The 20,487-nt window shown below is 59.8% G+C and overlaps 2 protein-coding genes across 8 annotated transcripts in view; both read left to right on the forward strand.

The window, feature by feature from the left end:
* The window catches only part of ZC3H18 (zinc finger CCCH-type containing 18), a 42,919-nt gene extending 30,296 nt beyond the window's left edge, over positions 1-12,623 (forward strand). For 3 of the 7 annotated variants that reach the window (XM_086350290.1, XM_086350293.1, XM_086350291.1), the window contains 10 exons: positions 4,603-4,794; positions 5,908-6,033; positions 6,413-6,517; positions 7,486-7,629; positions 7,914-7,973; positions 8,922-9,082; positions 9,237-9,436; positions 9,839-9,935; positions 10,961-11,057; positions 11,811-12,623. In XM_086350290.1, coding sequence (XP_086206416.1) covers positions 4,603-4,794; positions 5,908-6,033; positions 6,413-6,517; positions 7,486-7,629; positions 7,914-7,973; positions 8,922-9,082; positions 9,237-9,436; positions 9,839-9,935; positions 10,961-11,057; positions 11,811-12,018 — 1,390 coding nt within the window. In that variant the 3' untranslated portion in view covers positions 12,019-12,623. The remainder of the gene's footprint in view (positions 1-4,602; positions 4,795-5,907; positions 6,034-6,412; positions 6,518-7,485; positions 7,630-7,913; positions 7,974-8,921; positions 9,083-9,236; positions 9,437-9,838; positions 9,936-10,960; positions 11,058-11,810) is intronic. The other 4 variants (XM_086350292.1, XM_086350294.1, XM_086350296.1 and 1 more) reach the window with 3 other exon arrangements.
* A 2,915-nt stretch (positions 12,624-15,538) lies between these two features.
* Positions 15,539-19,216, forward strand: IL17C (interleukin 17C). Its single transcript, XM_086355128.1, has 6 exons — positions 15,539-15,578; positions 15,702-15,817; positions 16,316-16,539; positions 17,653-17,743; positions 18,063-18,403; positions 18,808-19,216. The coding sequence occupies exons 1-6, from the start codon at positions 15,539-15,541 to the stop codon at positions 19,067-19,069; spliced, it is 1,074 nt and encodes a 357-aa protein (XP_086211254.1). The 3' UTR covers positions 19,070-19,216.
* The last annotated feature ends 1,271 nt before the right edge of the window (positions 19,217-20,487 follow it).

Below are 20,487 nucleotides of genomic sequence, written 5' to 3' on the forward strand. Positions count from 1 at the left end.
TGTTCTAACTTCTTGACTGATGCACAGAGTTTGCCCAAAAATGGAGAGACTTGTGGTCTCTCTCAAGTTCTGACCCGAGTGCCTACAAGCGGCCTTGGTGGGAACTGCGTCAATGCATGAGGTCACAAGAGCAGTCAGGCTATGACTGCCCTCCACGGTGGGAGCGCGCTGGGCCTCAGGGCCACCCCAGACTAATGCTGCTCCTCAGCATTAGTGGGCTTGGGAACGATGGGCCTCGCTGTGGAAACAAAGTCTTCAAGGCCCCACCCAGAAATTAAAAGTCCAACGTCGAGGTGGAGTCAAAATTTGTTTTCAAGTCTGAGGAATAAAGCGATGGGTCTGTGGTCCCAGATGCCCCTCCCTGGGAACTGCCCTCACCGTCCCAGGCCCCTGTGGGGGGAGTCGGGGGGCCTGTTTGCTCCCTGCTCGTCTGTGCATGGGTCCCTGGGAGCTGCTGGCCTGGAGGAGGCTGCTGGGCAGGTTGTTCAGGCTCATGGCATCCTGGGGACCATCCTGGGAGCCGGCTCCATGTCCACGGGGACCCAGGGTGACCTTGTCCAGAGTTTGGAGGTGAGCAACTCGTGGGGAAGGGCCCGCGGGAGGCGTGAGCGAGTGCAGTGGGTAAACCCACTGACGTGCTGCCCATTCGCTGTCTGCGCGTCTCTCTGAGCTCATCACCCTTCCATCTTAAAAGAGAACCTTCCTCCTTTTTATCTTTTCTTGTCTTTGACCTCAAGCTAGGCCGCTGCTCAAGGGTTTTCAGGCACCCCGACTGTGACCGCCGCGCCTCACACCTCTGCCCTGGTGTCTCAAGGGGACTCAGGCCCTTTGCTCCTCAGTGTCCCTCTCGTGTGGCCTTAATAAAGGCTCAGGAGCCTGGCAGATAAGACTGCTCGTGGCTTTGGCCAGGGGGAGGGCTGCTCAGAGATGGGAAGGTGTTTCCTCCTCTCTGTTCAGAGGGCTTATGCAAATGCCGAATCTGTTCTGTCAGCTTTCAGTGCCAGCATGGCTGACGGCTGTCCTCCTCCCAGCTGTCCCAGCGCACGCAGGTTTCCTCCCGTGTGGCCCCAGCTTCCTGTGGGCGGGTGGCCTGTGGGAAGAGCCCAGTGTGCCTGCCGTCCTGCGTCCCCATGTAGTTGCTGTTGCGGCTGCCTGGTTTCCCAGGTCTCTTTCCGCTCTCCTTGGTGTTGTCGGAGAGCAGGATAGCCCAGGCAGTAGCTGCATGTCGGGAGCCAACTCGGCCCCATGCTCTGTCCCTGTTCCCCAAAGCCTGACAGCGCAGGCCTGCCTGGTGCCCCTGCCCTTCCCCAGTAGTCTAGGGACAGCTTCCCCAGTCAGTATTGTGAATGAACTCTCTTGATTGTTCATCCAGTCCTTCTTCCCAAAACATCTGTCTTTAAAATGATTGTTTATAGTTTGTAAACTTCTCCCTGGTTTTGAGACCCCAGTCGGGGGAGGCGATTTGGGGCCCAGCTGGCTCATTCACATCCCACTTTGGTCTGCAAAGTGCCCTCCCTGTCCCACAGGTGTTCCACCTGCATGATTTTCTGTATCCAGGTACCACCTACACTATTGATTCATATTTTAAGATATTTCCCAGGAATTCCATGGTAGCCCAGTGGTTAAGAGTCCATGCTGTCACCACCAAGCACCCACGTTCAGTCCCTGGCTAGGGAACTAAGACCCCACAAATTGCGTGCTGTGGTCAAAAAACCTTCATGGGATTAAAAAAAAAACTTCCACCTTTTAAACTTAAATACATTTTTAAAGGAAATTTTACACCCTTAACATGTAACACACCAGGTAATTTGTCATGGTGAGTCACTGTAGAAACGAAGTAAGAAATAAAAATAGTTTTCTTCATACTAATTAAAATCAGGAGCCCGGTTTCCCACATTTTGGGGAACACGGGCGGACTTGGAGAATGGGTTCCCGAGTGTCCTGGGCTCGTTGTCGAGCTAAAGGAAAGTGTCATGGGCCTTCAGCTCAGTCAATGCAAGGCCAGCTCTGGCCCGTCCATGACACTAGCCGGAGATGTGGAGCTCAAGGGATGCTTCCAGGTCTGGTTCTGGCGCTCATAAGATAGCCAGACCATCTTACTGCAGCCAGAGTGAGGAAGCCTTGCCTTTCAGAGGTTGGGGGGCTGCGCGGCCACCTGTCTGGCCATGGGTGCTGTGTTCTGCGAGGGGAGAGGGTCCAGCGTTCTTTTGCTTCCCTGTTGCTGACGCACAGCCCTTAGTACTCACACGGCTCCAGTGTGAATCACACACGCCTTCGGTGCCCAGCTGTTTCTCTCTCCCTGTATTGGAAGAGCCACAGGTTGACAGAGCTGGGCCATTTTGATGACTCATGAAAATACCAGTGACCAAGGTGTTTCCTTTGCTGTTGTCTTTTCAGAATGAGAACAACACAGGAAGTGTAAAGGTGAAAGCAGCCTGGGATGGCCTGGGACTGGCACAAGTCAGCACGCGGGTTTCACTTCCTTCCTGGACTCACTTCCAGGAGGACACGCTTGGAGCCAGTGGGGCAGTGGCTCAGCATGTGGAGGCCGAGTTACAGGGTTTTATGCCTCCATTCAGTGTCCTTAGGGTGGTTTTAAATGCTGGATGTTGTTCCTGGTGGGGGCTCTTAGCAGATAGTTGGCATGGCATTGGTGGATAGACTAATTGAAAAGTTCTGAAGATATCAGCAGGCGGTGATTGTTTTATGTTGTGTGAATAAAACTGATGTTTTGCTAGCACTCATGGAAAGTGGGAATAAGTGTCAGGACCCTGTTCATATGTCCGACACGGTTCTGATCCAGAGCCCCACGGGTCAGGCAGGGCTGACAGTGCTGCTACAGTTGTTCTCTAGGTAGATGGGCAGGACACTCCAGAAGCCTCTGAGAATTAGCATGTCTGGAATTGTCATGATGTGGTGGTCCTGTGTGCAGATCAGATTCTGGAATAAGAAAAGACAGATGAATGGGGGAGCACAGCCCCTCTGAAGAAGAATCTGTGCCTGGAGATGGCATCACCCACACCTTCTGGAGGGAAAGCAGGTTCCCTGCCTGTGGGCGGGAAAGTGCCAGGCTCACAATATCCACACACACCCCCACCCTGGCCCGCACAGAGCGCGGCAGCCAGCACACCACACTGCAGGGGCAGGAGAGGGGTTAAAGAAGAAAGACAGTGCCTCTCAGTCAGCTAGAAGCCAGCCTGGCTCAGGTGGAGAGGGCTCTGTGAGCCTGAACGAAGCTGATAACACTTGGAACAAGTGTCAGCAGCGCCAGTGAGCGGAAGCCGGTAGCCTGGGAAAATACCTGACAGCAGGGAGTTCCCATCGTCATACCCCAGGAGCTTCCTGGAAGACTGGCCAAGCACAGGCATGGCCGAACCCCCAAGTGGCCTCCCGGAAGCGCTCTGTGTGCAGAGCTCTCAGGAGTCAGATGTGCTCCTCTCTGGGCACGGTGGTGCTCCTGGTGACACGGGACCCCAGTGTCCCCAGGCAGGGAGTGTGGGGCAAGCACCACGCTGAGCCCAGTGTGAAATGCTTTCACTTCCAGGGAAAATATTTGATAACTTAGCAAGAACCTGTTAAAAGGTTGCCTCTTGCGGCCCCCTGATTCCACATCTTAAAAATTTACCCTCAAAAAGACAAGGCATTCATAAAGACTTAATAGAAAGGGTGACTTTATTGTTTGTGTTTTAAAACACAGAAATAGCTAACGGTAGAGAAGCGTCCAGGTTATGTGACACCTGACGGTGAAGCACTGCTGTCCGTGGCCAGGCAGGTCCACTCCAGGTGGGGCTGTCTCCGAGCAGCCCTGGCTGTACCTGCAGGGTCCTTGGTGGAGAATGAACACAGGCAGAGGGGACACTCGGACACGCTAGGAACGGCTGTGCCAAGAGAGCCGGATGACGGGGGTTATTGCCCTGCTTCACTTTCTGTGATTTTTATCTGATCGATGTGTCACGAGGCCAGCAGGTACCTTGGTATTGAACTGCTGTTGGTCTGGGACCCTGTGCTCTGGGTGTTGACCTGCCGCCCGGCCCCCACCCCTGTTCATGCGCTCAGGACTCAGCTGATCCCACTCTCCTGTCAGGCTCGGCTGTGAGCGTTTCCGACTGGTGGTGACCTGTGGTGGGGGCAGGTTGTTCTGACACTGTTGACTTGCCCTGCCTGGGAACAAAGGAAGTATCCAGGGCTGAGGTTTATATTTACAGAGTTTCTAACTCACTTGAAAACCAGGATTTCTTCAGTCACGTTAGCATCCTAAGTGCTGACGGTGCTGCCATCGTGCGCCTGTCTCTAGGGCGCACACACACGGGCCCCTTCCTCCCGCCCTGCCCAGCGTCTGTGCTGTGGGCAGGGTGGGGATCTGAGGGGCACTGCTGGGTGGCCAGCTCCCCCGTGGCCCTGTGAGACAGTGCTCGTGGAGAGAGCCCCGCGTGTCCGGTTCCGGGGCGGTCTCCCGTCGACAGCGCCTGCTGCCTTGCGTGTGGCATCCCTGGAGTGAGCCCGTAGGTCCTGGTCTCTCCCCCCACACAGTTTCTTTCACCAAATGGCAGAGTTGTCTAGTGGGAGGTGGCCCCAGACCTATTAACCCCTCTGTGATTTCAGCCGTCAAGCTGAGCCGCCAAAGAAGGAGACTGCGTCCACAGGACCCCAGGTGAAGAGAGCCGACGAGTGGAAGGACCCCTGGCGCCGGTCCAAGTCTCCGAAGAAGAAACTCGGGGTGTCAGTCTCCCCTAGCCGCGCTCGACGGCGTCGAAAAACATCAGCCTCGTCGGCCTCTGCTTCCAATTCCTCCAGGTAAGGGAGGTCAGCAGGACTGAGTGTGTGTCTTCTCAGCAAGGCCGGGTTCTGGAGCATCGCCAGCTGACAGGACTGACACTTAGCACTGAGGCGAGGCCTCCATGAACCCCAGAATAAACGGTGAGGTGAGCCAGGGTGCAGGCAGCCCAGAGCGGAGCACAGGCCTGGGCAAGGGTCAGCGAGGGAAGAGGCACTGCTGGCGGAAGAGCCAAGAGCAGCCTGACCCGGTGTCCAGTCAGTTCACCCATCTCCTGCGAGCTCACGTCGGCAGCTCTGAGGTGTGTGTGTGCACCAGGTCTGCACAAACGAGGACGCTGTGGGCGGTGAGAGTGGGGGCACTCCCTGAAGAGGGAGGAGGCTGGAGGTGTCTGTGGACTCAGCATTTCCACTACCTGCCCTGGTGGACACGCAGATACACACGTGTGTATCTGCCTGGGTCAGACTCGCTCATCAGCACTCACGGGGACATGTCCTGGCTCTGTGTCCGAGGGCCTGGGAGCTGTGTCACTCTTCACAGTGAGCATACCTAGCACCTAGATCTTGGTTTCTGAGCACCTCTCCCACGAGAAGGGGGCTGGACCGCAGAGTGTCCACAAGGTGCCCCTAGGTGGTGTGTCTGCATGAGCGGGGGTGCGTCTTTGTGAGAGGGGTCATGTCTGTGGGAGCAGGGGCGCGTCTGTGTGAGGGGGGGCATGTCTGTGGGAGGGGGGGCATGTCTGTGGGAGCGGGGGCGCGTCTGTGTGAGAGGGCACATGTCTGTGGGAGCGGGGGGCGCGTCTGTGTGAGAGGGCGCATGTCTGTGGGAGCGGGGGTGCGTCTTTGTGAGAGGGGGCATGTCTGTGGGAGCGGGGGCGCGTCTGTGGGAGCGGGGGTGCGTCTGTGTGAGAGGGGGCATGTCTGTGGGAGCGGGGGTGCGTCTGTGGGAGCGGGGGTGCGTCTGTATGAGAGGGCGCATGTCTGTGGGAGCGGGGGGCGCGTCTGTGTGAGAGGGGGCATGTCTGTGGGAGCGGGGGCGCGTCTGTGTGAGAGGGCGCATGTCTGTGTGAGCGGGGGCACGTCTGCGCTAGCAGGGCAGGGGAAGACGCCTCACCTCTGCTCTCCCCGGGCCAGGTCCTCCTCACGGTCGTCGTCCTATTCCGGCTCCGGCTCGTCCCGCTCCCGGTCCCGCTCCTCGTCCTACAGCTCCTACTCCAGCCGGTCCTCCAGGCACAGCTCATTCTCAGGCAGCCGGTCCAGGTGAGCTGTGGGGAGAAGTGTGGAACCCAGCTGAGGAACCTGGGGGTTCTGGCGATCCCAGGGTGTGGGGCTCACCCATAGCCAGCCCTGTGTGAGCAGTGGGTGACGCTGGACCCACGACAGAGCCGTGTCTGAGCTGTTCTCACAACGTCAGGGACACTTTCTTCACTGCTGATCCTTCCCCCAGGCTGTGTCCGAGAGCCCCATGCTCGGCAGCGTCCCCGCCAGCTCCCCCATGACAGCTGATGGGGTGCTGTCTGCCCCCAGCATCTTTCACCAGAGGTGCATTTCAGGAAATGAGCACGAGCCACCCCAGGCTGAGTAGTTGCCCTTCGGGGCGTGGACGGTGGGGTGCCCCCCTCACACCTCTGCTCCCCAGCAGGTCCCGGTCCTTCTCCTCATCCCCATCGCCATCCCCGACGCCCTCCCCACACAGACCTGCCAGAGCCAAGGGAGAGCCAGCTCCACCTCCCACGAAAGCAGGGTGAGTTCTGCCAATGGGCCCTGGGGAAGAGGGGCAGGCCTGGCCTTTCGATTTCTGGACCTCAGGCCATGGGCCACGTTTCTTCTCCATTGGGGACATGGCCCTGCCAGGCTCCCTGTCATCCTTTACTTTCTTCACTGCTCCTGCCATTGGTCCTTCTCAACAGACGTGTCGAAGGGAGAGGTTAGAAGCGTCTAGAACTTGGCACATGAACCGCATGGCAACTGGCATGCAGGGTCAGGGAGCACTGCCCCCGACACTGGCTGTCCCTGCACAGGTCTGCCCCAACCCTGCTGCAGGGCTTCCTCCTGAGCAGGGTCAGCTCCGGGGCCTCAGGCAGCCCCCTGTTAAAAAGTGAATGGTGTTGGGGTAAAGCCTCCATCCCAGACACTGCAGCCACCTCTCCAGTGCCATCGGCCGCGAGATCCCAGCGCAGTGCCGGGCCCGGCCCCGAGCCTCACAGGTGGGGCTGTGTGTGGGCAGTCCTGCCACCGCGCTGGGCAGCTGCCCGTAACCCAGACGCTGTGTCCCACCGGCAACTTCGCCCACACGTGTTCAGGGCGCTCAACACTGGCAGGGTATCTTCCCCATGCAACAATGAAGAACTGCTTTGGGGCCATTTTCCTGCCTGCCTAAGGTCCCCACACACGAGCACACCCAGCCTTCCCTGAGGGCCGCCGCCCCCGCCATGCAGGGCAGGGGTCAGGGTGCCATTACTGAAGGAGTGTGGCCTGGCTGGTGGGCTCTCCTCCAGAGCTCTCCCAATGGCCCCCATCTTCCTCCTTCTGCCTTTGAGGAAGAGGCAGGTGATGCTTGGTGTGGGGTGGGGTCTGCAGGAAACAACGCCTCAGGGCAGGGGGCAGGGGGCAGGGGAAGTGTGTGTGTGTGTGATACCCACTCCCCGAGGTTGGCCAGCAGGGCTGAGGCCTGCCCAGCAGGGTCTCAGCTCGCTGTGTCCCACATGACAGAGAGAAGCTGCTAAAGAAGCCAGCCCCTCCTCCAGCCCTACCGCAGGCCCCCAAAACCACCACTGCCCCCGAGCCCACCAAGCCCGGCGGAGACCCTCGGGAAGCCAGGAGGAGGGAGCGGCAGGCCAGGAGCCCCCCCAGGAGGTGAGTGTCCCGCCTTCCAGAGCTGGGGGAGGGGTGCTCCCAGGGACTCGGCATGTCTCCCAGCCTTGGTGTCCCAGGAGCTTGACGGCGGAGTCCCTTCCTGGTGGTGGCAGGGGAGTGGGAGCTGGTGGGGGTGTGGTTTGACTCACTTTGAGAGGGAGTCCTCTATAGAAGAAATCCGAGTCCCACCTGATTTCGGTGGCCAGTCCCTGAGCCCTGGCTTTGGGGGCGCCGTGTGTTGAGGCCCCAGAAACGTGAGCCGCGGCCTCTTGGTTGTGTTGCAGGCGCACGGTTAGCGGCAGCGGCAGTGGCAGCAGCTACAGTGGCTCCAGTTCCAGATCCAGGTTGTTGTCACATCTCTCCTGCCCCCATCCCATCCCGGCAGCCTCTGCCTGCAGTCAGGGTCCAGGAAACCCTGCAGAGGCCACCTCGGGTGGGCGCGGCCCCTCCCTCAGGCTGGCCCTCCGGCTCCGCAGAGCTCCAGCAAGGACGAGCAGGCCGAGGCAGCTGGGGGACAGCCTATTGAAAAAATCTGAGACAGGAACAAGCAGAAGAGAATTCTGTCATTTAGTTTAAAAAGAAGATGGTATCAGATTAGCCCTGAGATTCCTTGAATTCAATTTTCTGTTTCACTTGTAGGCAGCATGTGGTATACACATTTGCCTGAATCTCTCCGAGTAGGTCTGCAACCTGTCTAACTTTCAAGAAGGCAGGGCTCTGGGCTTCCCTGGTGGTTCAGTGGTTAGGAACCCACCCACCAGCATAGGGGACACGGGGCAACTGAACCTGTGCACCACTAGAAAAAGCCCTTGAGCGGCAGCGAAGACCCAGCACTGCCAAAAATACTACGTACAAAAGGCTGCCTTTTGCCTTCCCCGCTGGAGCTCAGGACGTGGGGTGGGCGGTTTTCTCAGGGAGTGGAGCCCTCGTATAGCCTGGGTTGTGACGGGACTGGACCGAGGAGACCATCCATGTCTCAAGCCTCCTGACTGAGGAGACCATCCGTGTCTCAAGCCTCCTGAGCCAGCCCCTCGGGGCATCTCTGACACAGCGTCTGCTCGTCCTGCATCCCTTCCTTGCCCTCTGTTGTGTGTGGGTCACACCCAGTCGTGCATCCCTGCCCAGCTAACAGAACGGTCACCATGAGCACAAGGGCCTGGCCCCAGCCATGTAGGCGTCCCCTCACTGGGTGGCACCTGTAAACTGTCCAGAGCCCCTAAAGAGTCAAGCTGGTGGGTTCGCCTCCCTTGGGGTTCGGGACCGTGTGGGCACAGACGTGTTTGTGTGTGCAGATCGCTGAGCGTGAGCAGTGTGTCCTCGGTGTCCAGTGCCACATCAAGCAGCAGCTCAGCGCACAGCGTGGACTCGGATGACATGTACGCAGACCTGGCCAGCCCCGTGTCCTCGGCTAGCTCGCGGTCCCCCACCCCAGCCCAGACCAAGAAGGAGAAAGGTAGGTGCCCACAAGGTGTGCTGGGCCTTGGGGTCCAGAGAGGAGAGGTGGTGTGGGCTGGTCATCCGCTGTCTGTTGATGACACCTCCCCAAGACAGCACGCAGGCAGCTGCCTCACTGGAAGAGAGGCTGAGAGGGCATTTTTCGTTGGCAGGAAAATCTAAGAAGGAGGACGGTGTGAAAGTGGATAAGCGGAAACGGGATTCGTCCACACAGCCGCCTAAACCCTCAAGAACCCCCGCGGGTGGCAGGTCCTCCCAGCAGCCCACCACCCCCCAGCAGGCACCACCAGGCCAGCCCCCAGCAGCCACATTCATTGCCCACAAGGAGATCAAGTTGACGCTGCTGAACAAGGTGGGGCTGTGGGCAGTGCTGTTGGGACCCCAGGACCCACGGCTGGGCCAGCTAGTGGCTTTCCACACCGCCTGGCTCGTGATGCCCTGATGGACAGCCTCATGGGCAGCGCCACGTGGGCAGGGGGTTGATGGTGGGAGATGAGCCAATTACCACAGGACAACCCTGGGACATGGGTCGGGGGGCAGAACAGACATGGCCTCTCTGAGTTGGCATCCACAGTGCCCAGGCGACTGGAGGGCCGAATCCCATCCCTGGCATGGAGGCCCGGAGACCATGGGCCCTGCCTCACTTGGGGCCCTGCGGCCCAGGGGCCCCCAAGGAGGGCCCGCGGGAGCGGAGAGCAGGTGGCTGCCTGCGTCCGCTCAGGCCCTGGTCCTGACTGCACACCCGTCATTCCAGGCCACTGACAAGGGGAGCAGGAAGCGCTACGAGCCCTCAGACAAGGACAGGCAGAGCCCACCGCCAGCCAAGCGCGCCAACCTCTCCCCAGACCGAGGTGAGCCTCTACCTCTGGAGCCGCACTTCCTGTGCCCTGAGAAGTGTTGAAGCCCCCAGGGGGCTTCTGACCGGGTGGTCTGCATCCGTCAGCATTTAGTTTTAGAAGTGAAAACCATAGTACTCGTAACAGTAATAGTAATATGATACTGTGTTTTGACACAACTAAGGTTTTTTTATGGAAAATACATTTTCACAAACAGAAGCTAGCAGGCGTAGCACTGTTTTTTTGTCATGTGTTTTCCCCAATCTCCTTATGGCTGGGGTCGTCTCTTGTGATCACACAAGTTGCTCAACCTAGGAAACCCCACCTGGGCTTGTGAGGCCATGAGCATGTGGAGGGGGTGGCATCTCAGTGCTGCAGGGCATGCCCGGCCGCCCCCATACTGCTCGGCCCAGTTGCAGAGAGAGCCACTGGCCCAGGCAGAGCCTCTTCCTGGCTTGCTCCACTAGTAAAGTGAAACCCCAAGTGTTGCCAGAGCATCTTTCCCCCTAAAATAGGAGAGGGCCCAGCATACCCCACCAGGAGCAGGAGGAGGACACGGTGCACCCCTGAAACACACACCCCCGCCCAGGCCGCCCACATGCCTCTTGAGTGGTGGGACGCCTCTGTGCGCCCTCACTCGGGCCCCACACTCAGGGCAGCAAGCACTTCTGTTCTTGATCTTACTACGGTCTGTAAGCAGCCGTGTGTTTTTGTTCCACTTGAAGACCTGCACTGTGAGTTTCTTCCAAGTCAGTGTAGGAGGGTTTTGGTCTGCTTGGCCTTGCATACTGGAAGCTCCTTGTTTTGAACAAGGAAGCTCCTTGTTTTGAACTCATGGTGGCTCAGGAAACCAAAACCCAAATTAGACCTGGGTACTTTTGAGAATGAGGAAGCTGAGCTGAACGGCCGCTGCTCTCTGGCGTGGGGTCACCGGGGGCCAGAGAGAGGCTGCTGCTTCCCTGAGTGTGCCCACTAGCCCCTGCACAGCTGGGCCCACATGGAGCTGGGACCCTGGTCTTATGTTGTCCCCTGTCACTCAGGTTCTCGGGACCGGAAGTCAGGTGGGAGAGTCAGTTCCCCGAAGCCAGAGCGGCAGAGGGGCCAGAATTCCAAGGCCCCCTCAGCCCCGACAGACAGGTGAGTGTCTCCCCACAAATCCCCCTCCCCCCACCCTGGGCACAGCACATCGGGTTCTTGGCCGCAGAGAGAGCCAGCCGAGCTTCCTCCCCAGGCGGAGGCCTGAGCCATCAGGACTAGCTAAGGGCAGGCTCAGAGGTGCTGGGAACATTATGCCGGCCCATGTCTTCACCCTGGGCCACCAGCAGGTCCTAGAATGCAGAGCAGCCCGGGAGCACGTGGCTTGCAGCCGGAGGACCAGGAAGCGGTTGGCAGCAGCTCTTCCCTCCCTCCCACTCAGCTCAAGAAGCAGGAGTGGGGCTCACCTTTTCCCTGGAAGCAGGCTGAATCCCTGCGCACCAGCACCCTGGGTTTGGGTGGGGGGGCCGGGCAGGAGGGGCACAGACACAGCCCCACACCCCCAGCCCTTGGCCCATAGTGCTGCTTGAAGTCAGGGTCAGCAGTGTGGGTTCTACCTCGGCACAGGGTGAGGACCAGAGTGGGAGGACCAGGTCGGTGGGCTCCAGGCGAGCGCTGGTACTGTGCCTTCCACCTCGCAGGTGTGCTCCGCGATCGGGGCATGGGAGGAGCACGGGGGGCCATGCTGACTGTGGCCAGAACCCGAGCTGGACCCTGGACGCTCGTCTGTGGTGGGGGCCTCATCCGCTGGGGAGGGGGTGCCTTCTGTCTAGCAGGTGCAGCTCCTGGGACCCAGGCCCCTGGCAGGAGGCTCTCAGAGAGCAGCCCTCTCTCATGGCCTCCCCACCCCTGCAGGAAGCGTCCGCTGTCACCCCAGTCCAAGAGCTCCAGCAAGGTCACCAGCGTGCCTGGCAAAGCCTCGGACACCAGCACCACCGCCACTGCGGGCACCAAGTCAGGGAAGGCCAGCACACTGTCACGGCGGGAGGAGCTGCTGAAGCAGCTTAAGGCTGTGGAGGACGCCATCGCCCGCAAGCGGGCCAAGATCCCCGGGAAGGTGTAGCCCGGGCTCTGCTCCCCGAGGCAGGGACTCACCTGTTTTTATAAATAGGGTAAGCGCAGCCATTTTGGATTTTGCAGTTTATGTCTTATTTTGGCTGTGATTCTTTTTAAAAATTAAAAAGGAAAAAAAAAGTTTCTCAGCTGGAAAAGAAGCCACACATGTAATGAAGATGACGCTGAATCCCAGACTGAACCAACCCCTTCCCAGAGCAGAAGTCCTGCGAGCCAGGTGGGCGAGGGCACAGCGGCACCGAGGACCAGCTCCGATTTTATGTCAGTTACGAGTCCTCCCTCTGCTCAGGCAGGCGTCCCCAGCTCCGCCCTCCTCCTGTAACCAGGAACACTTGAGTGCTGCCGAGCGTCTTCCCCACCCCGCCTTCCCCAGGATCAAAAATATATATATTCTTGACTAAAGTCTGATTGGGAAATACTCCTGTCTTTTATTTTAAGCATCAAATTGTTTTAGTTGATTTAAAAAGGAAAAAAAGAAAAACACAGAAAAGACTGAAAAGAAAAAAAAAAAGGCCGAGGGTATTGTTGGGCATCTGTCAGATGTGGAGGGTCTTTTTTTGAGGGGTCTCCTAAAATAAAATATTTTGATAAACAGCTGTGTTGCCCTGGTGGTGATGTTTGCCTGTGCCTAGCCCCACTGCATCCTCCCCTTGGTGATGCCCACTGAGCATCGCTGGCTGAAGGAGGCTGCTGATATGCCCCTGGAGCTGCTAGTCTGGCCCCGCAGCATACTCACCTGGTTTCCTTGCAGTGGCTGGCCTGGCAGGGCTTTCTGAGGGCCGCCATCTCTACCTGGATCAGAGGCCACCTTCCCGGTGGGCCCTGGACCAGAGATTACTCCAGCCTACAAGCCAGTTCTCCACCGAGTGCCTCACACGAGGTTGGACCCCGCGCGGACGTGCAGGTGTCTGTGCGTGAGACGTCCCAGCCGGGCCATGCTACCGTCCCAATGCAGGGCAGGAACGCCACCACGCCCTGCTCAGCCCCTGCTCCCCTCCCAGGGGACCAGGACCACTGGAGGGAGACCCTCCCTTGTGGGTTGACTTTGCAGAGTGGTGCCAGGGGCCTGGGAGTGCCCTTGCCCAGACCTGTATCAGGGCCTTTGCCCTCGGAAGACTACCTTTAAAGCAAGTCCCGTGAGTCCTGGCAGACAACTCACCTCCCAGAACTTCACTGTGGGGGTGTCAGGAGGAGCCACCTAGGGCTCTGGCCTGGGATCGTGACCCTGGAGCTGCATGCAGTGACCAGGTCCTCTGCCCCAAGGCTGCATGGCCCTTCAAATGTGGGACAGGAGAGCTGGGCGGGAGCCAGCGCCGCAGGGCCTCCAGTGGCCTGTCTGCAGCGCCGGCCCCGCAGCACAGCACACGTGAGGCCTCTTGCACCACCGGCCTTATCATGGCGTGTGTCTGGGTAATTCTTCAGGTCTTATCTGGTTTGCCATCAGGTCAAAGCCAGGTGCAGAGGGAACTCCCATTCTCCAAGTGGGCGGCCTTCGAGGACATGGGGCCGGAATGCACGGCACCTCAGGTTGACAGCCTGGCCCTGCACGCTGAGCCCCAGGTGCTGGGCCCCACCAGCCAGCCAGGCAGTGATGACATCTGAAGCCAGGAGTCCACAAGTGAGCCCCCAGGCAGGTCTCTGCACTCAGCCGAGGGGCTGGCCTGACCCGACCTTTCATGCCTGGGCTGGACCTGTGGCCTTGGGTCCCAGGACCAGGGCTGGGTTTAAACTGGCAGCTTGCCCTCTGCCACCTGGGAGCAGGGACCTGTCCCAGGAGGGCTGAGATCACACCCTGAGCCAGCTCCACCACAGGTCTAGTGGAACGAACATTCCAGGCCAAGCATCTGGGTAAAGGGAGGCTCCGTGGTGTAATGGGTTCTCAGCATCTCTGCCCTCCGGGGAACGTGCGGCCAGGCTGTTCACCTTCGAAGATAAAGAGCCGCGACCTGTTCCTCAAGCCCAAACTCTGCTTCCCGCCCCTCTTCCAGCCCTCCTCCTCCAGCCCTCCTCCTCCCCTTCTCCTCCGCGGCAGACCCCGCCCCTCCAGCCTCCTCCTCCGCGGCAGGCCCCGCCCCTCCGGCCTCTTCCTCTGCGGCAGACCCCGACCTGACCCGAGCCTTCCCTGCCCACTGGCATTCCTCCCATCCCAGGGCCTTTGCACACACTATTTCCTGTTCCTGGAACTCTGACCCAGCTGTGCCCCACACTTCCTCTCACAGCTCCAACCCCTCCCTTGTCCACTGCTCGAGTGCCATCCTCGAGCTGGCCCTCTGGAGGGTAAACTGAAACCCCAGCCTTCTGAGTTTTCTCATGTTAACCCTCCTCTTCTCCAGGGAAGGGGTCGGGTCTCAGTTACACCTCCCCGCCCCTGGCTGGTGAGCGGACCCCACCCATGAGGAGCAGTAGCCCTCAGGACCTCTGCCCACCAGGCCACCCCGCGGGTCCCACTACCAGCTTCAGATGAGGCCTCCTCCCCCTTTCTTGAAAGGGTGAGAAAAGGAAGACACCATGTTTTTAGTTTATAATTTTTCTAACTCAAATGTGAAGTATAGTCTCCAACGTATGAGTGAACACATTGAGCTAATGGGGCAGCTCAGTTCAGTGACAGTGAAGTTCCCTCGGGTTTCTCATGATGGGGGTCACACCTGCCTGCCGCCCCACGAGCCTGCTATCATCTACCACTGACTTGGACACCCCCTCCCGCCCTGTGCCAACTGTCCAGCACCCCCGCCCCCAGGCCTGTACACCCCAGATGACGGCAGTCCGCCTCCATTGGCAGGAGGAGTTGGGCTGAAAGGAGGCACAAGCCCTGGGTATACGAGCGGGGACCCCCACCCTGGTCAGCCAGCCCCTGAAGGGCCATGGACTAGGACAAGGCAAAGAGATTGCTCCTGACAGTGCAAAGTTTGGGGAGCATAAGAAAACTGGACTGTGGCATAGACTCACCGTGGGCAGTGCTGCCTGGGCCCAGTGGTCGAGAAGGCCATGCTACAGGAGGAAAGGGGGAGGGGATTGCCACCCCCGCTTTACAGACGGTACTGAGGTCTGCCCCTAGGTCTCCCCATAAGATGAGGGAGAACTTTGAGCCTGGAGTTGCAAGAGCCTAGAGCAAACCTGTCCTGCAGGCCACCTCCCCAGCTCAGGCCCACTTGGGCTGCTCCTGTCCAGCCAGGGCTGTAAAGGCTCCGAGTCATGGGCAGGGACATAGGGACTGTCCCTGCTGAGTCTGTCTGTGTGTCTCCTGCCCTGGATCTGCCTTTTTCTCTCTCAGGGCTCCGAGTCATGGGCAGGGACAGAAGGACTGTCCCTACTGAGTCTGTCCATGTGTCTCCTGCCCTGGATCTGCCTTTTTCTCTCTCCACTGCCTTCTGTCCACAGTGTCTGCATCTGTCCGAGTCTCCTTGGATCTCTGTGCCTGTCTTCTTCCATCCCTCCTCCCATACCTCCATTTCCCACTCTGTCCCCCCTCCATCCCTTTTCTGCATCTCTCCAGGCAGGGACTTGGGAGCATGGCCCTATGGGTGCAGTCTGGGGACAGGGATATGGTGGGTGTGGTTTAATGGTCTGGGGGTGGAGCCATCCAGGACACCTCCTCCACAACAGCCTTCTGGCCTTCCTCCTGCAGCTCCCTTTCCAGTCTTGCCCAACCCGGTACTGGTGTGCTTGCCTCAGCCACCCGCAGGAATGAGGCACTGCTGGGCCCCGCCCTGTCTTTCCGGCTGATGCCCCAGACCCCGACCCCAACCCCAACCAGCCCGCCAGTGCCCACAGAACAGCTCAGGGCAGCGGTGAGGGAGGCACATGGCCTGGCCTCAAGACTTGTCCCTGACTCGCCCACTCGCTCAGCTGTTCAGAAAGACACAGAAATTGCCAGAGCTCAGCCCTTGGCGTAGGGACCACTGCGTGAGCGAGTTCTACAGCCTTTCACTTCCAAAGATCCTGTGTGGGAATCCCAGCCACACAAAGGCAAGGCCACTGCTGGGGCCACCTCCCCAGTCTCCAGGCAGCTTCTCCCCAGGGGCTGTTGCCAGGCACAGGTACCACTTCCCCTCACTTGTGGGGCCCAGGCAGGAGGGACTGGAATTTCTGAGGTCCGAGTGCCCTGTAGGAAAGCGGGGTCTTTCTCAACCTGAGCATCTGGCCCAGGGGAAGGTATAAGGGGCTCTGTTGTTCCCCTAAAACCATGCTGCTGCTGCTGCTGCTAAGTCGCTTCAGTCATGTCGAGGTCCTAATAGCCCCAGTGCCCGTGAGGAGTGTGCCTTTATCTGAGGAAAGGGTCTCTGCAGCCGTGGTCAAGGTCAGATCTTGATGATATCATCCTGGATTTGGAGAGTGTGAAAGCTGTGGAGGAGAGATACCTGGGGAGAGAGGCACCCGCGGGACCTCCGAGGACCACAGGAGCCACCAGGGCTGGGAGAGAGGCCCTGCCTACACTGACCTGGGGCTTGCGGCCTCCAAACCTGAGAAAAGACACTTATCTTAAGGCCCCCACTTGTGACAAATACAGGTGGTGAGCTCCCCACTGCAGGAGGTGTATCAGCAGAAGGTGGGTGGCCATGGGCAGGGGCGTGGTAGGCAGGAACAGCCTGGGGACTCAATGTGTCCATCCATTCATCCGGAAGAAGCCAGGAGAACAGCTATGATGCAGCGCCTGCTTCGGAAAGGTTTACTCCAGATCAAGGCGTGGAGGGAGGGTGGACTGGAGGCCCAGAGTCACGCACTGCCCAGTAGAGGCCCTGGGAGGGCCCAGGTGTTACACTGCCTCTCCCAGTGCTGCCTCAGGGGTCTTCCTATCCACCGAGTCTGGGCCTCCAAACTCAGACTGGCGCCTTGATGGTGTGCATTCTGCCTCCTGCGGGCAGGTGGGAAACCAGGAGAGCTGACCCCATGCTCCACGGCGAGGCCCTCCTCAGCTGGACATGTGGTACAGATTCGAGAGACCAGGGCAGACGGGCCCTCCCAGGATGGCGTCCAAACCTAGCACTCAAAACTTTGCAGAATCTGGCTCCAAACTGGCTCCTTTTCAGGATAATGAAGCCCCCCACCCCAGCACCCCCAGCCAGCTGCACAGAGTTGCTACAGGTGGGTTCCTGGGGCCTCCTTAGAAACCTTCCTAGGGCACCCTGCATCTTAAAGGTTCCAGGGCATCATCACCCCCTCGCGCTTAGACTTACACTTTGTTGATAAAACCACAAAAGCCCAACAGAGAAAACTAAAGACGCTCACCGGCCCCTGTCCCTTCTGGAACCTCCCTCTTGTCAAGAAGAATGGATGAGAGAATCAAGCCTGGTGGGGGACTGGACGGCAGCGCAAAATGAAGGAGCCCCTCGCCCCCCGGGCACCAGGTCCAAACCGCAGAAACATACAAGTGGCTAGGACTCGATACAGAAGGTTCAAGAGTGTCAGGCAAGACCCTTCATTCTCAGCCACATTTGCAAGTGCTCTGCCTGAGGCAGGGTCCCCCTGGGGGGTGCAGGGGAGGGACGGGGGAGAGATGGGGGTGGCGGCGGAGGATGGAGGAGGAGGAGGGGAGGGGACGGTAGCAGGGAGGGAAGGAGGAAGCACAGCCAGGCACTTCCCGAGGAGGAAGCGGCGCCCGGATTTTCCCCAGGTGTGGCCCCAGGTATAAAGGGCACCACAGGCCAGCCGCCGCCAGGTCAACCACCAGGGACGTGCTGGAGCCGGGAGCCCAGAGCCCAGCCCCTGCTGCAATGGTAAGATGCTCCTCTCCCCGTACCCCCACCTGCACCCTGAAGGGCTGGAGGTTCACTGACCCCCCAGGCTGAGGATGTTGGGGGTAGGGTCCAGGAAACCCATCAGATCTCGGGGTCAAAGGGAGCCAGGATCCTGGATCCCAGGTTCGCTGGCGAGCTTGGGCTGAGAGGCTGGCCCCTCTGGACCTCCTGTTCCCTCAGCCGTAGAGGGAGGCTACACCTCCCCCACCCCATCCTTCCACCGGGAGCAGAGCCCGCGGGTGGCAGTGGAGGGCCCCATCCCTGACCACCCCTGACCACCCACCGCCTGTTCCACCAGCTCCTCCCTGGCCTCCTGCTTCTGCTCTGGCTTCCCGCCAGCCTGGCTCGCCACAGCCCCTCACTGCTGGTGGGGGCCCACACCCACCCCCACAGCCCTGGGACCCCGCGCTGCTACTCCGCCGAAGAGCTGCCCCTGGGCCACGCCCCCCCACACCTGCTGGCCCGAGCTGCCAAGTGGGAGCAGGCGTTGCCGGTGGCCCTGGTGTCCAGCCTGGAGGCGGTAGGCCGCAGGAGGAGGCACGCGGGGGCCCCGGCCGGGACTCAGTGCCCCATGCTGCAGCCGGGGGAGGTGCTGGAAGCTGACATCCACCAGCGCTCCATCTCTCCCTGGAGATACCGGTGAGGGCGGGCTCCTGGGGCCTGGGCGATCTCCCTGTGACCTCCGGCCGGCGGTTCCAGCTCCGTGAGGGCAAGGGTAAGGCTCCACGTGAGCCAGTCCTCGCCTCATGTCTCAATCGCAGCCCAGACCTGGGACATCAGGGTCCCCTGGGTTATTTTGGGCCCCCTATCTGAGTCCTTGCAGGGGTGAGACTGGGACAGGTGGGAAGAGAGCAGGCTTCCATGCTCTGGGAGGCCATGGGGCACGTGCATACCCGCACTCATTGGGCACCAGCTGTGTGCCACGTGCTCTCAGTGCCCCACACCGCAGGCCCTGGGCCCTGAGTGCATATGGCTGGGTAGGGGAGCGTGGGGAGGGAGGGAGGCACCCTCCAGGCTCTCTGACACCCCACTTGTCCTCACAGTGTGGACACGGATGAGAGCCGCTACCCACAGAAGCTGGCCTTCGCCGAGTGCCTGTGCCGGGGCTGTATCAGCGCTAAGACGGGCCGTGAGACGGCCGCACTCAACTCAGTGCCGCTGGTCCAGAGCCTCCTGGTGCTACGCCGCAGGCCCTGCTCCCGGGACGCCACGGGGGCGCCCACGCCTGGGGCCTTCACCTTCCATGCTGAGTTCATCCGCGTGCCTGTGGGCTGCACCTGCGTCCTGCCCAGGTCGGCCCGGTGACTGCCGCTTGGCTCCTGAACTGGCCTCCAGGGAGGCCCTCCTATTTATGTGTATTTATTGGTTATTTATGTGCCCCTGGGGTCTTGGGCAGGTACGAGCCTCCAGGAAGGGCTGGCTCCAGTAAAGGCTGGGGTGAGGAGCGGGGCGGGGGCCTGTGCCCGGCAGCCCCCACCTCGAAATTCACAGTTTACCCTTTCACAGAAACAGCCAGGCTAGAAGGAACATTTTCACTGTTCTAGGACTTGTTAAAACACCTACAGAAAAGGGAAACTGTTCTGATGGCTGCCTCCACCTCCAGGCCCCTGGGCGGCCCTCACCCCAGCCCCTTGGGAGGAACAAGTGCCCCTGTGTTTCTAAAACAGCTTTTCATTTTCCATGTGAATCTAAGTTGTTTACTTGATAAACCACCCCCAGAACACAGACCTGGATGGCACAGAGGGCAGTGGGTGAAGCCCCTCTCTCACTTTCACCCCTGCCAGGCCCTCTATACCCATCTGGGCCCAAGGGGCAGTCACTGATCACCGCCCGCCAGGGGCAGCCACTGGTGTGGTGTGTCCTAGAAAGATCTGTGCATGATCCCAGGCGCACCCAGGGCGGGGCAGGTTTCAACAGAAGAGCCCAAGGGTGCCCTGATGGATGAGCAGTGGCTCCCGGGCCTGGCGATGGGCCACACTCCCAAAGCCCAGCCCTCTATTCACAGACATGGCTGTGGTCCCTGGGGACCACCTCCCCGCCCCACGGACAGGTGTCCTCAGGGTAACTTCAGGGCAAGTGGTCAACTCAGGGGGACATGTCTTTAACTTGGCTGAGTCATGCTCCCCCAGCCCCAGTAGGGGCCCAGAAAACTCTAGACACCCCCCTAGGGTTTCTGTGCACTGTAGGTGACCTGCTAGAGAGGGGCAGCCAGGCTTACCAGCTCAGGTGCCCCATCAGCTACCGAGGAACTGCCCGCCCACTCATGGCAGGATATCCTGCACCAGAGCACATTCCAGGCAGAGTTTAGAGTCTGAGTGCACAGCCTCAGCACAGCCTCAGTCACGACCCCCCCTTAGAGTCTCAGCCTCCCTGCTACCTGTGACGCACCTCAGCTCCGAGGGCTGATGCAGAGCCGCAGGGCTGCAGGACGGCTGTCTGCACCCCCTGCCGTTTTCACCCGATGACTGACACCTACTGTGTGTAAGGCCCCGGAAGGCGGGAGGGTCTCAGAGAAGGCTTCCTGGAGGAGGTGACTATGTCTTGAGCCTGGAAGGAGTCTTCAGTCAGCACTTACGCCCAGCACTGGGAATGGAGCAGTGACAAAACGCGCAGCCCCCCGCCGCCCTGAGGGTGGCTCACGGCCGCAGGACCCGCGGCAAAGCGCTTGGCCTGTTGGTTGTGAACACATCAGGAAGAGAGGCGCTGCAGTGGAGGCCACCTGG

The sequence above is a fragment of the Bos grunniens genome, chromosome 18 (assembly GCF_055505025.1).
Source record: "Bos grunniens cultivar Pamir isolate PY7600 chromosome 18, Bosgru_T2T1.0, whole genome shotgun sequence".
Taxonomy (NCBI): Eukaryota; Metazoa; Chordata; class Mammalia; order Artiodactyla; family Bovidae; genus Bos; species Bos grunniens.

Excerpts from the sequence above, each read along its gene's own strand:
- IL17C (XM_086355128.1), top strand. The coding sequence starts at position 15,539 with ATGGCCCTATGGGTGCAGTCTGGGGACAGGGATATGGTGG. Across the intron at positions 16,540-17,652 it reads ACTTGTGACAAATACAGGTG|GTATAAAGGGCACCACAGGC; the intron begins GTGAGCTCCCCA and ends GTGTGGCCCCAG. Across the intron at positions 18,404-18,807 it reads ATCTCTCCCTGGAGATACCG|TGTGGACACGGATGAGAGCC; the intron begins GTGAGGGCGGGC and ends TTGTCCTCACAG.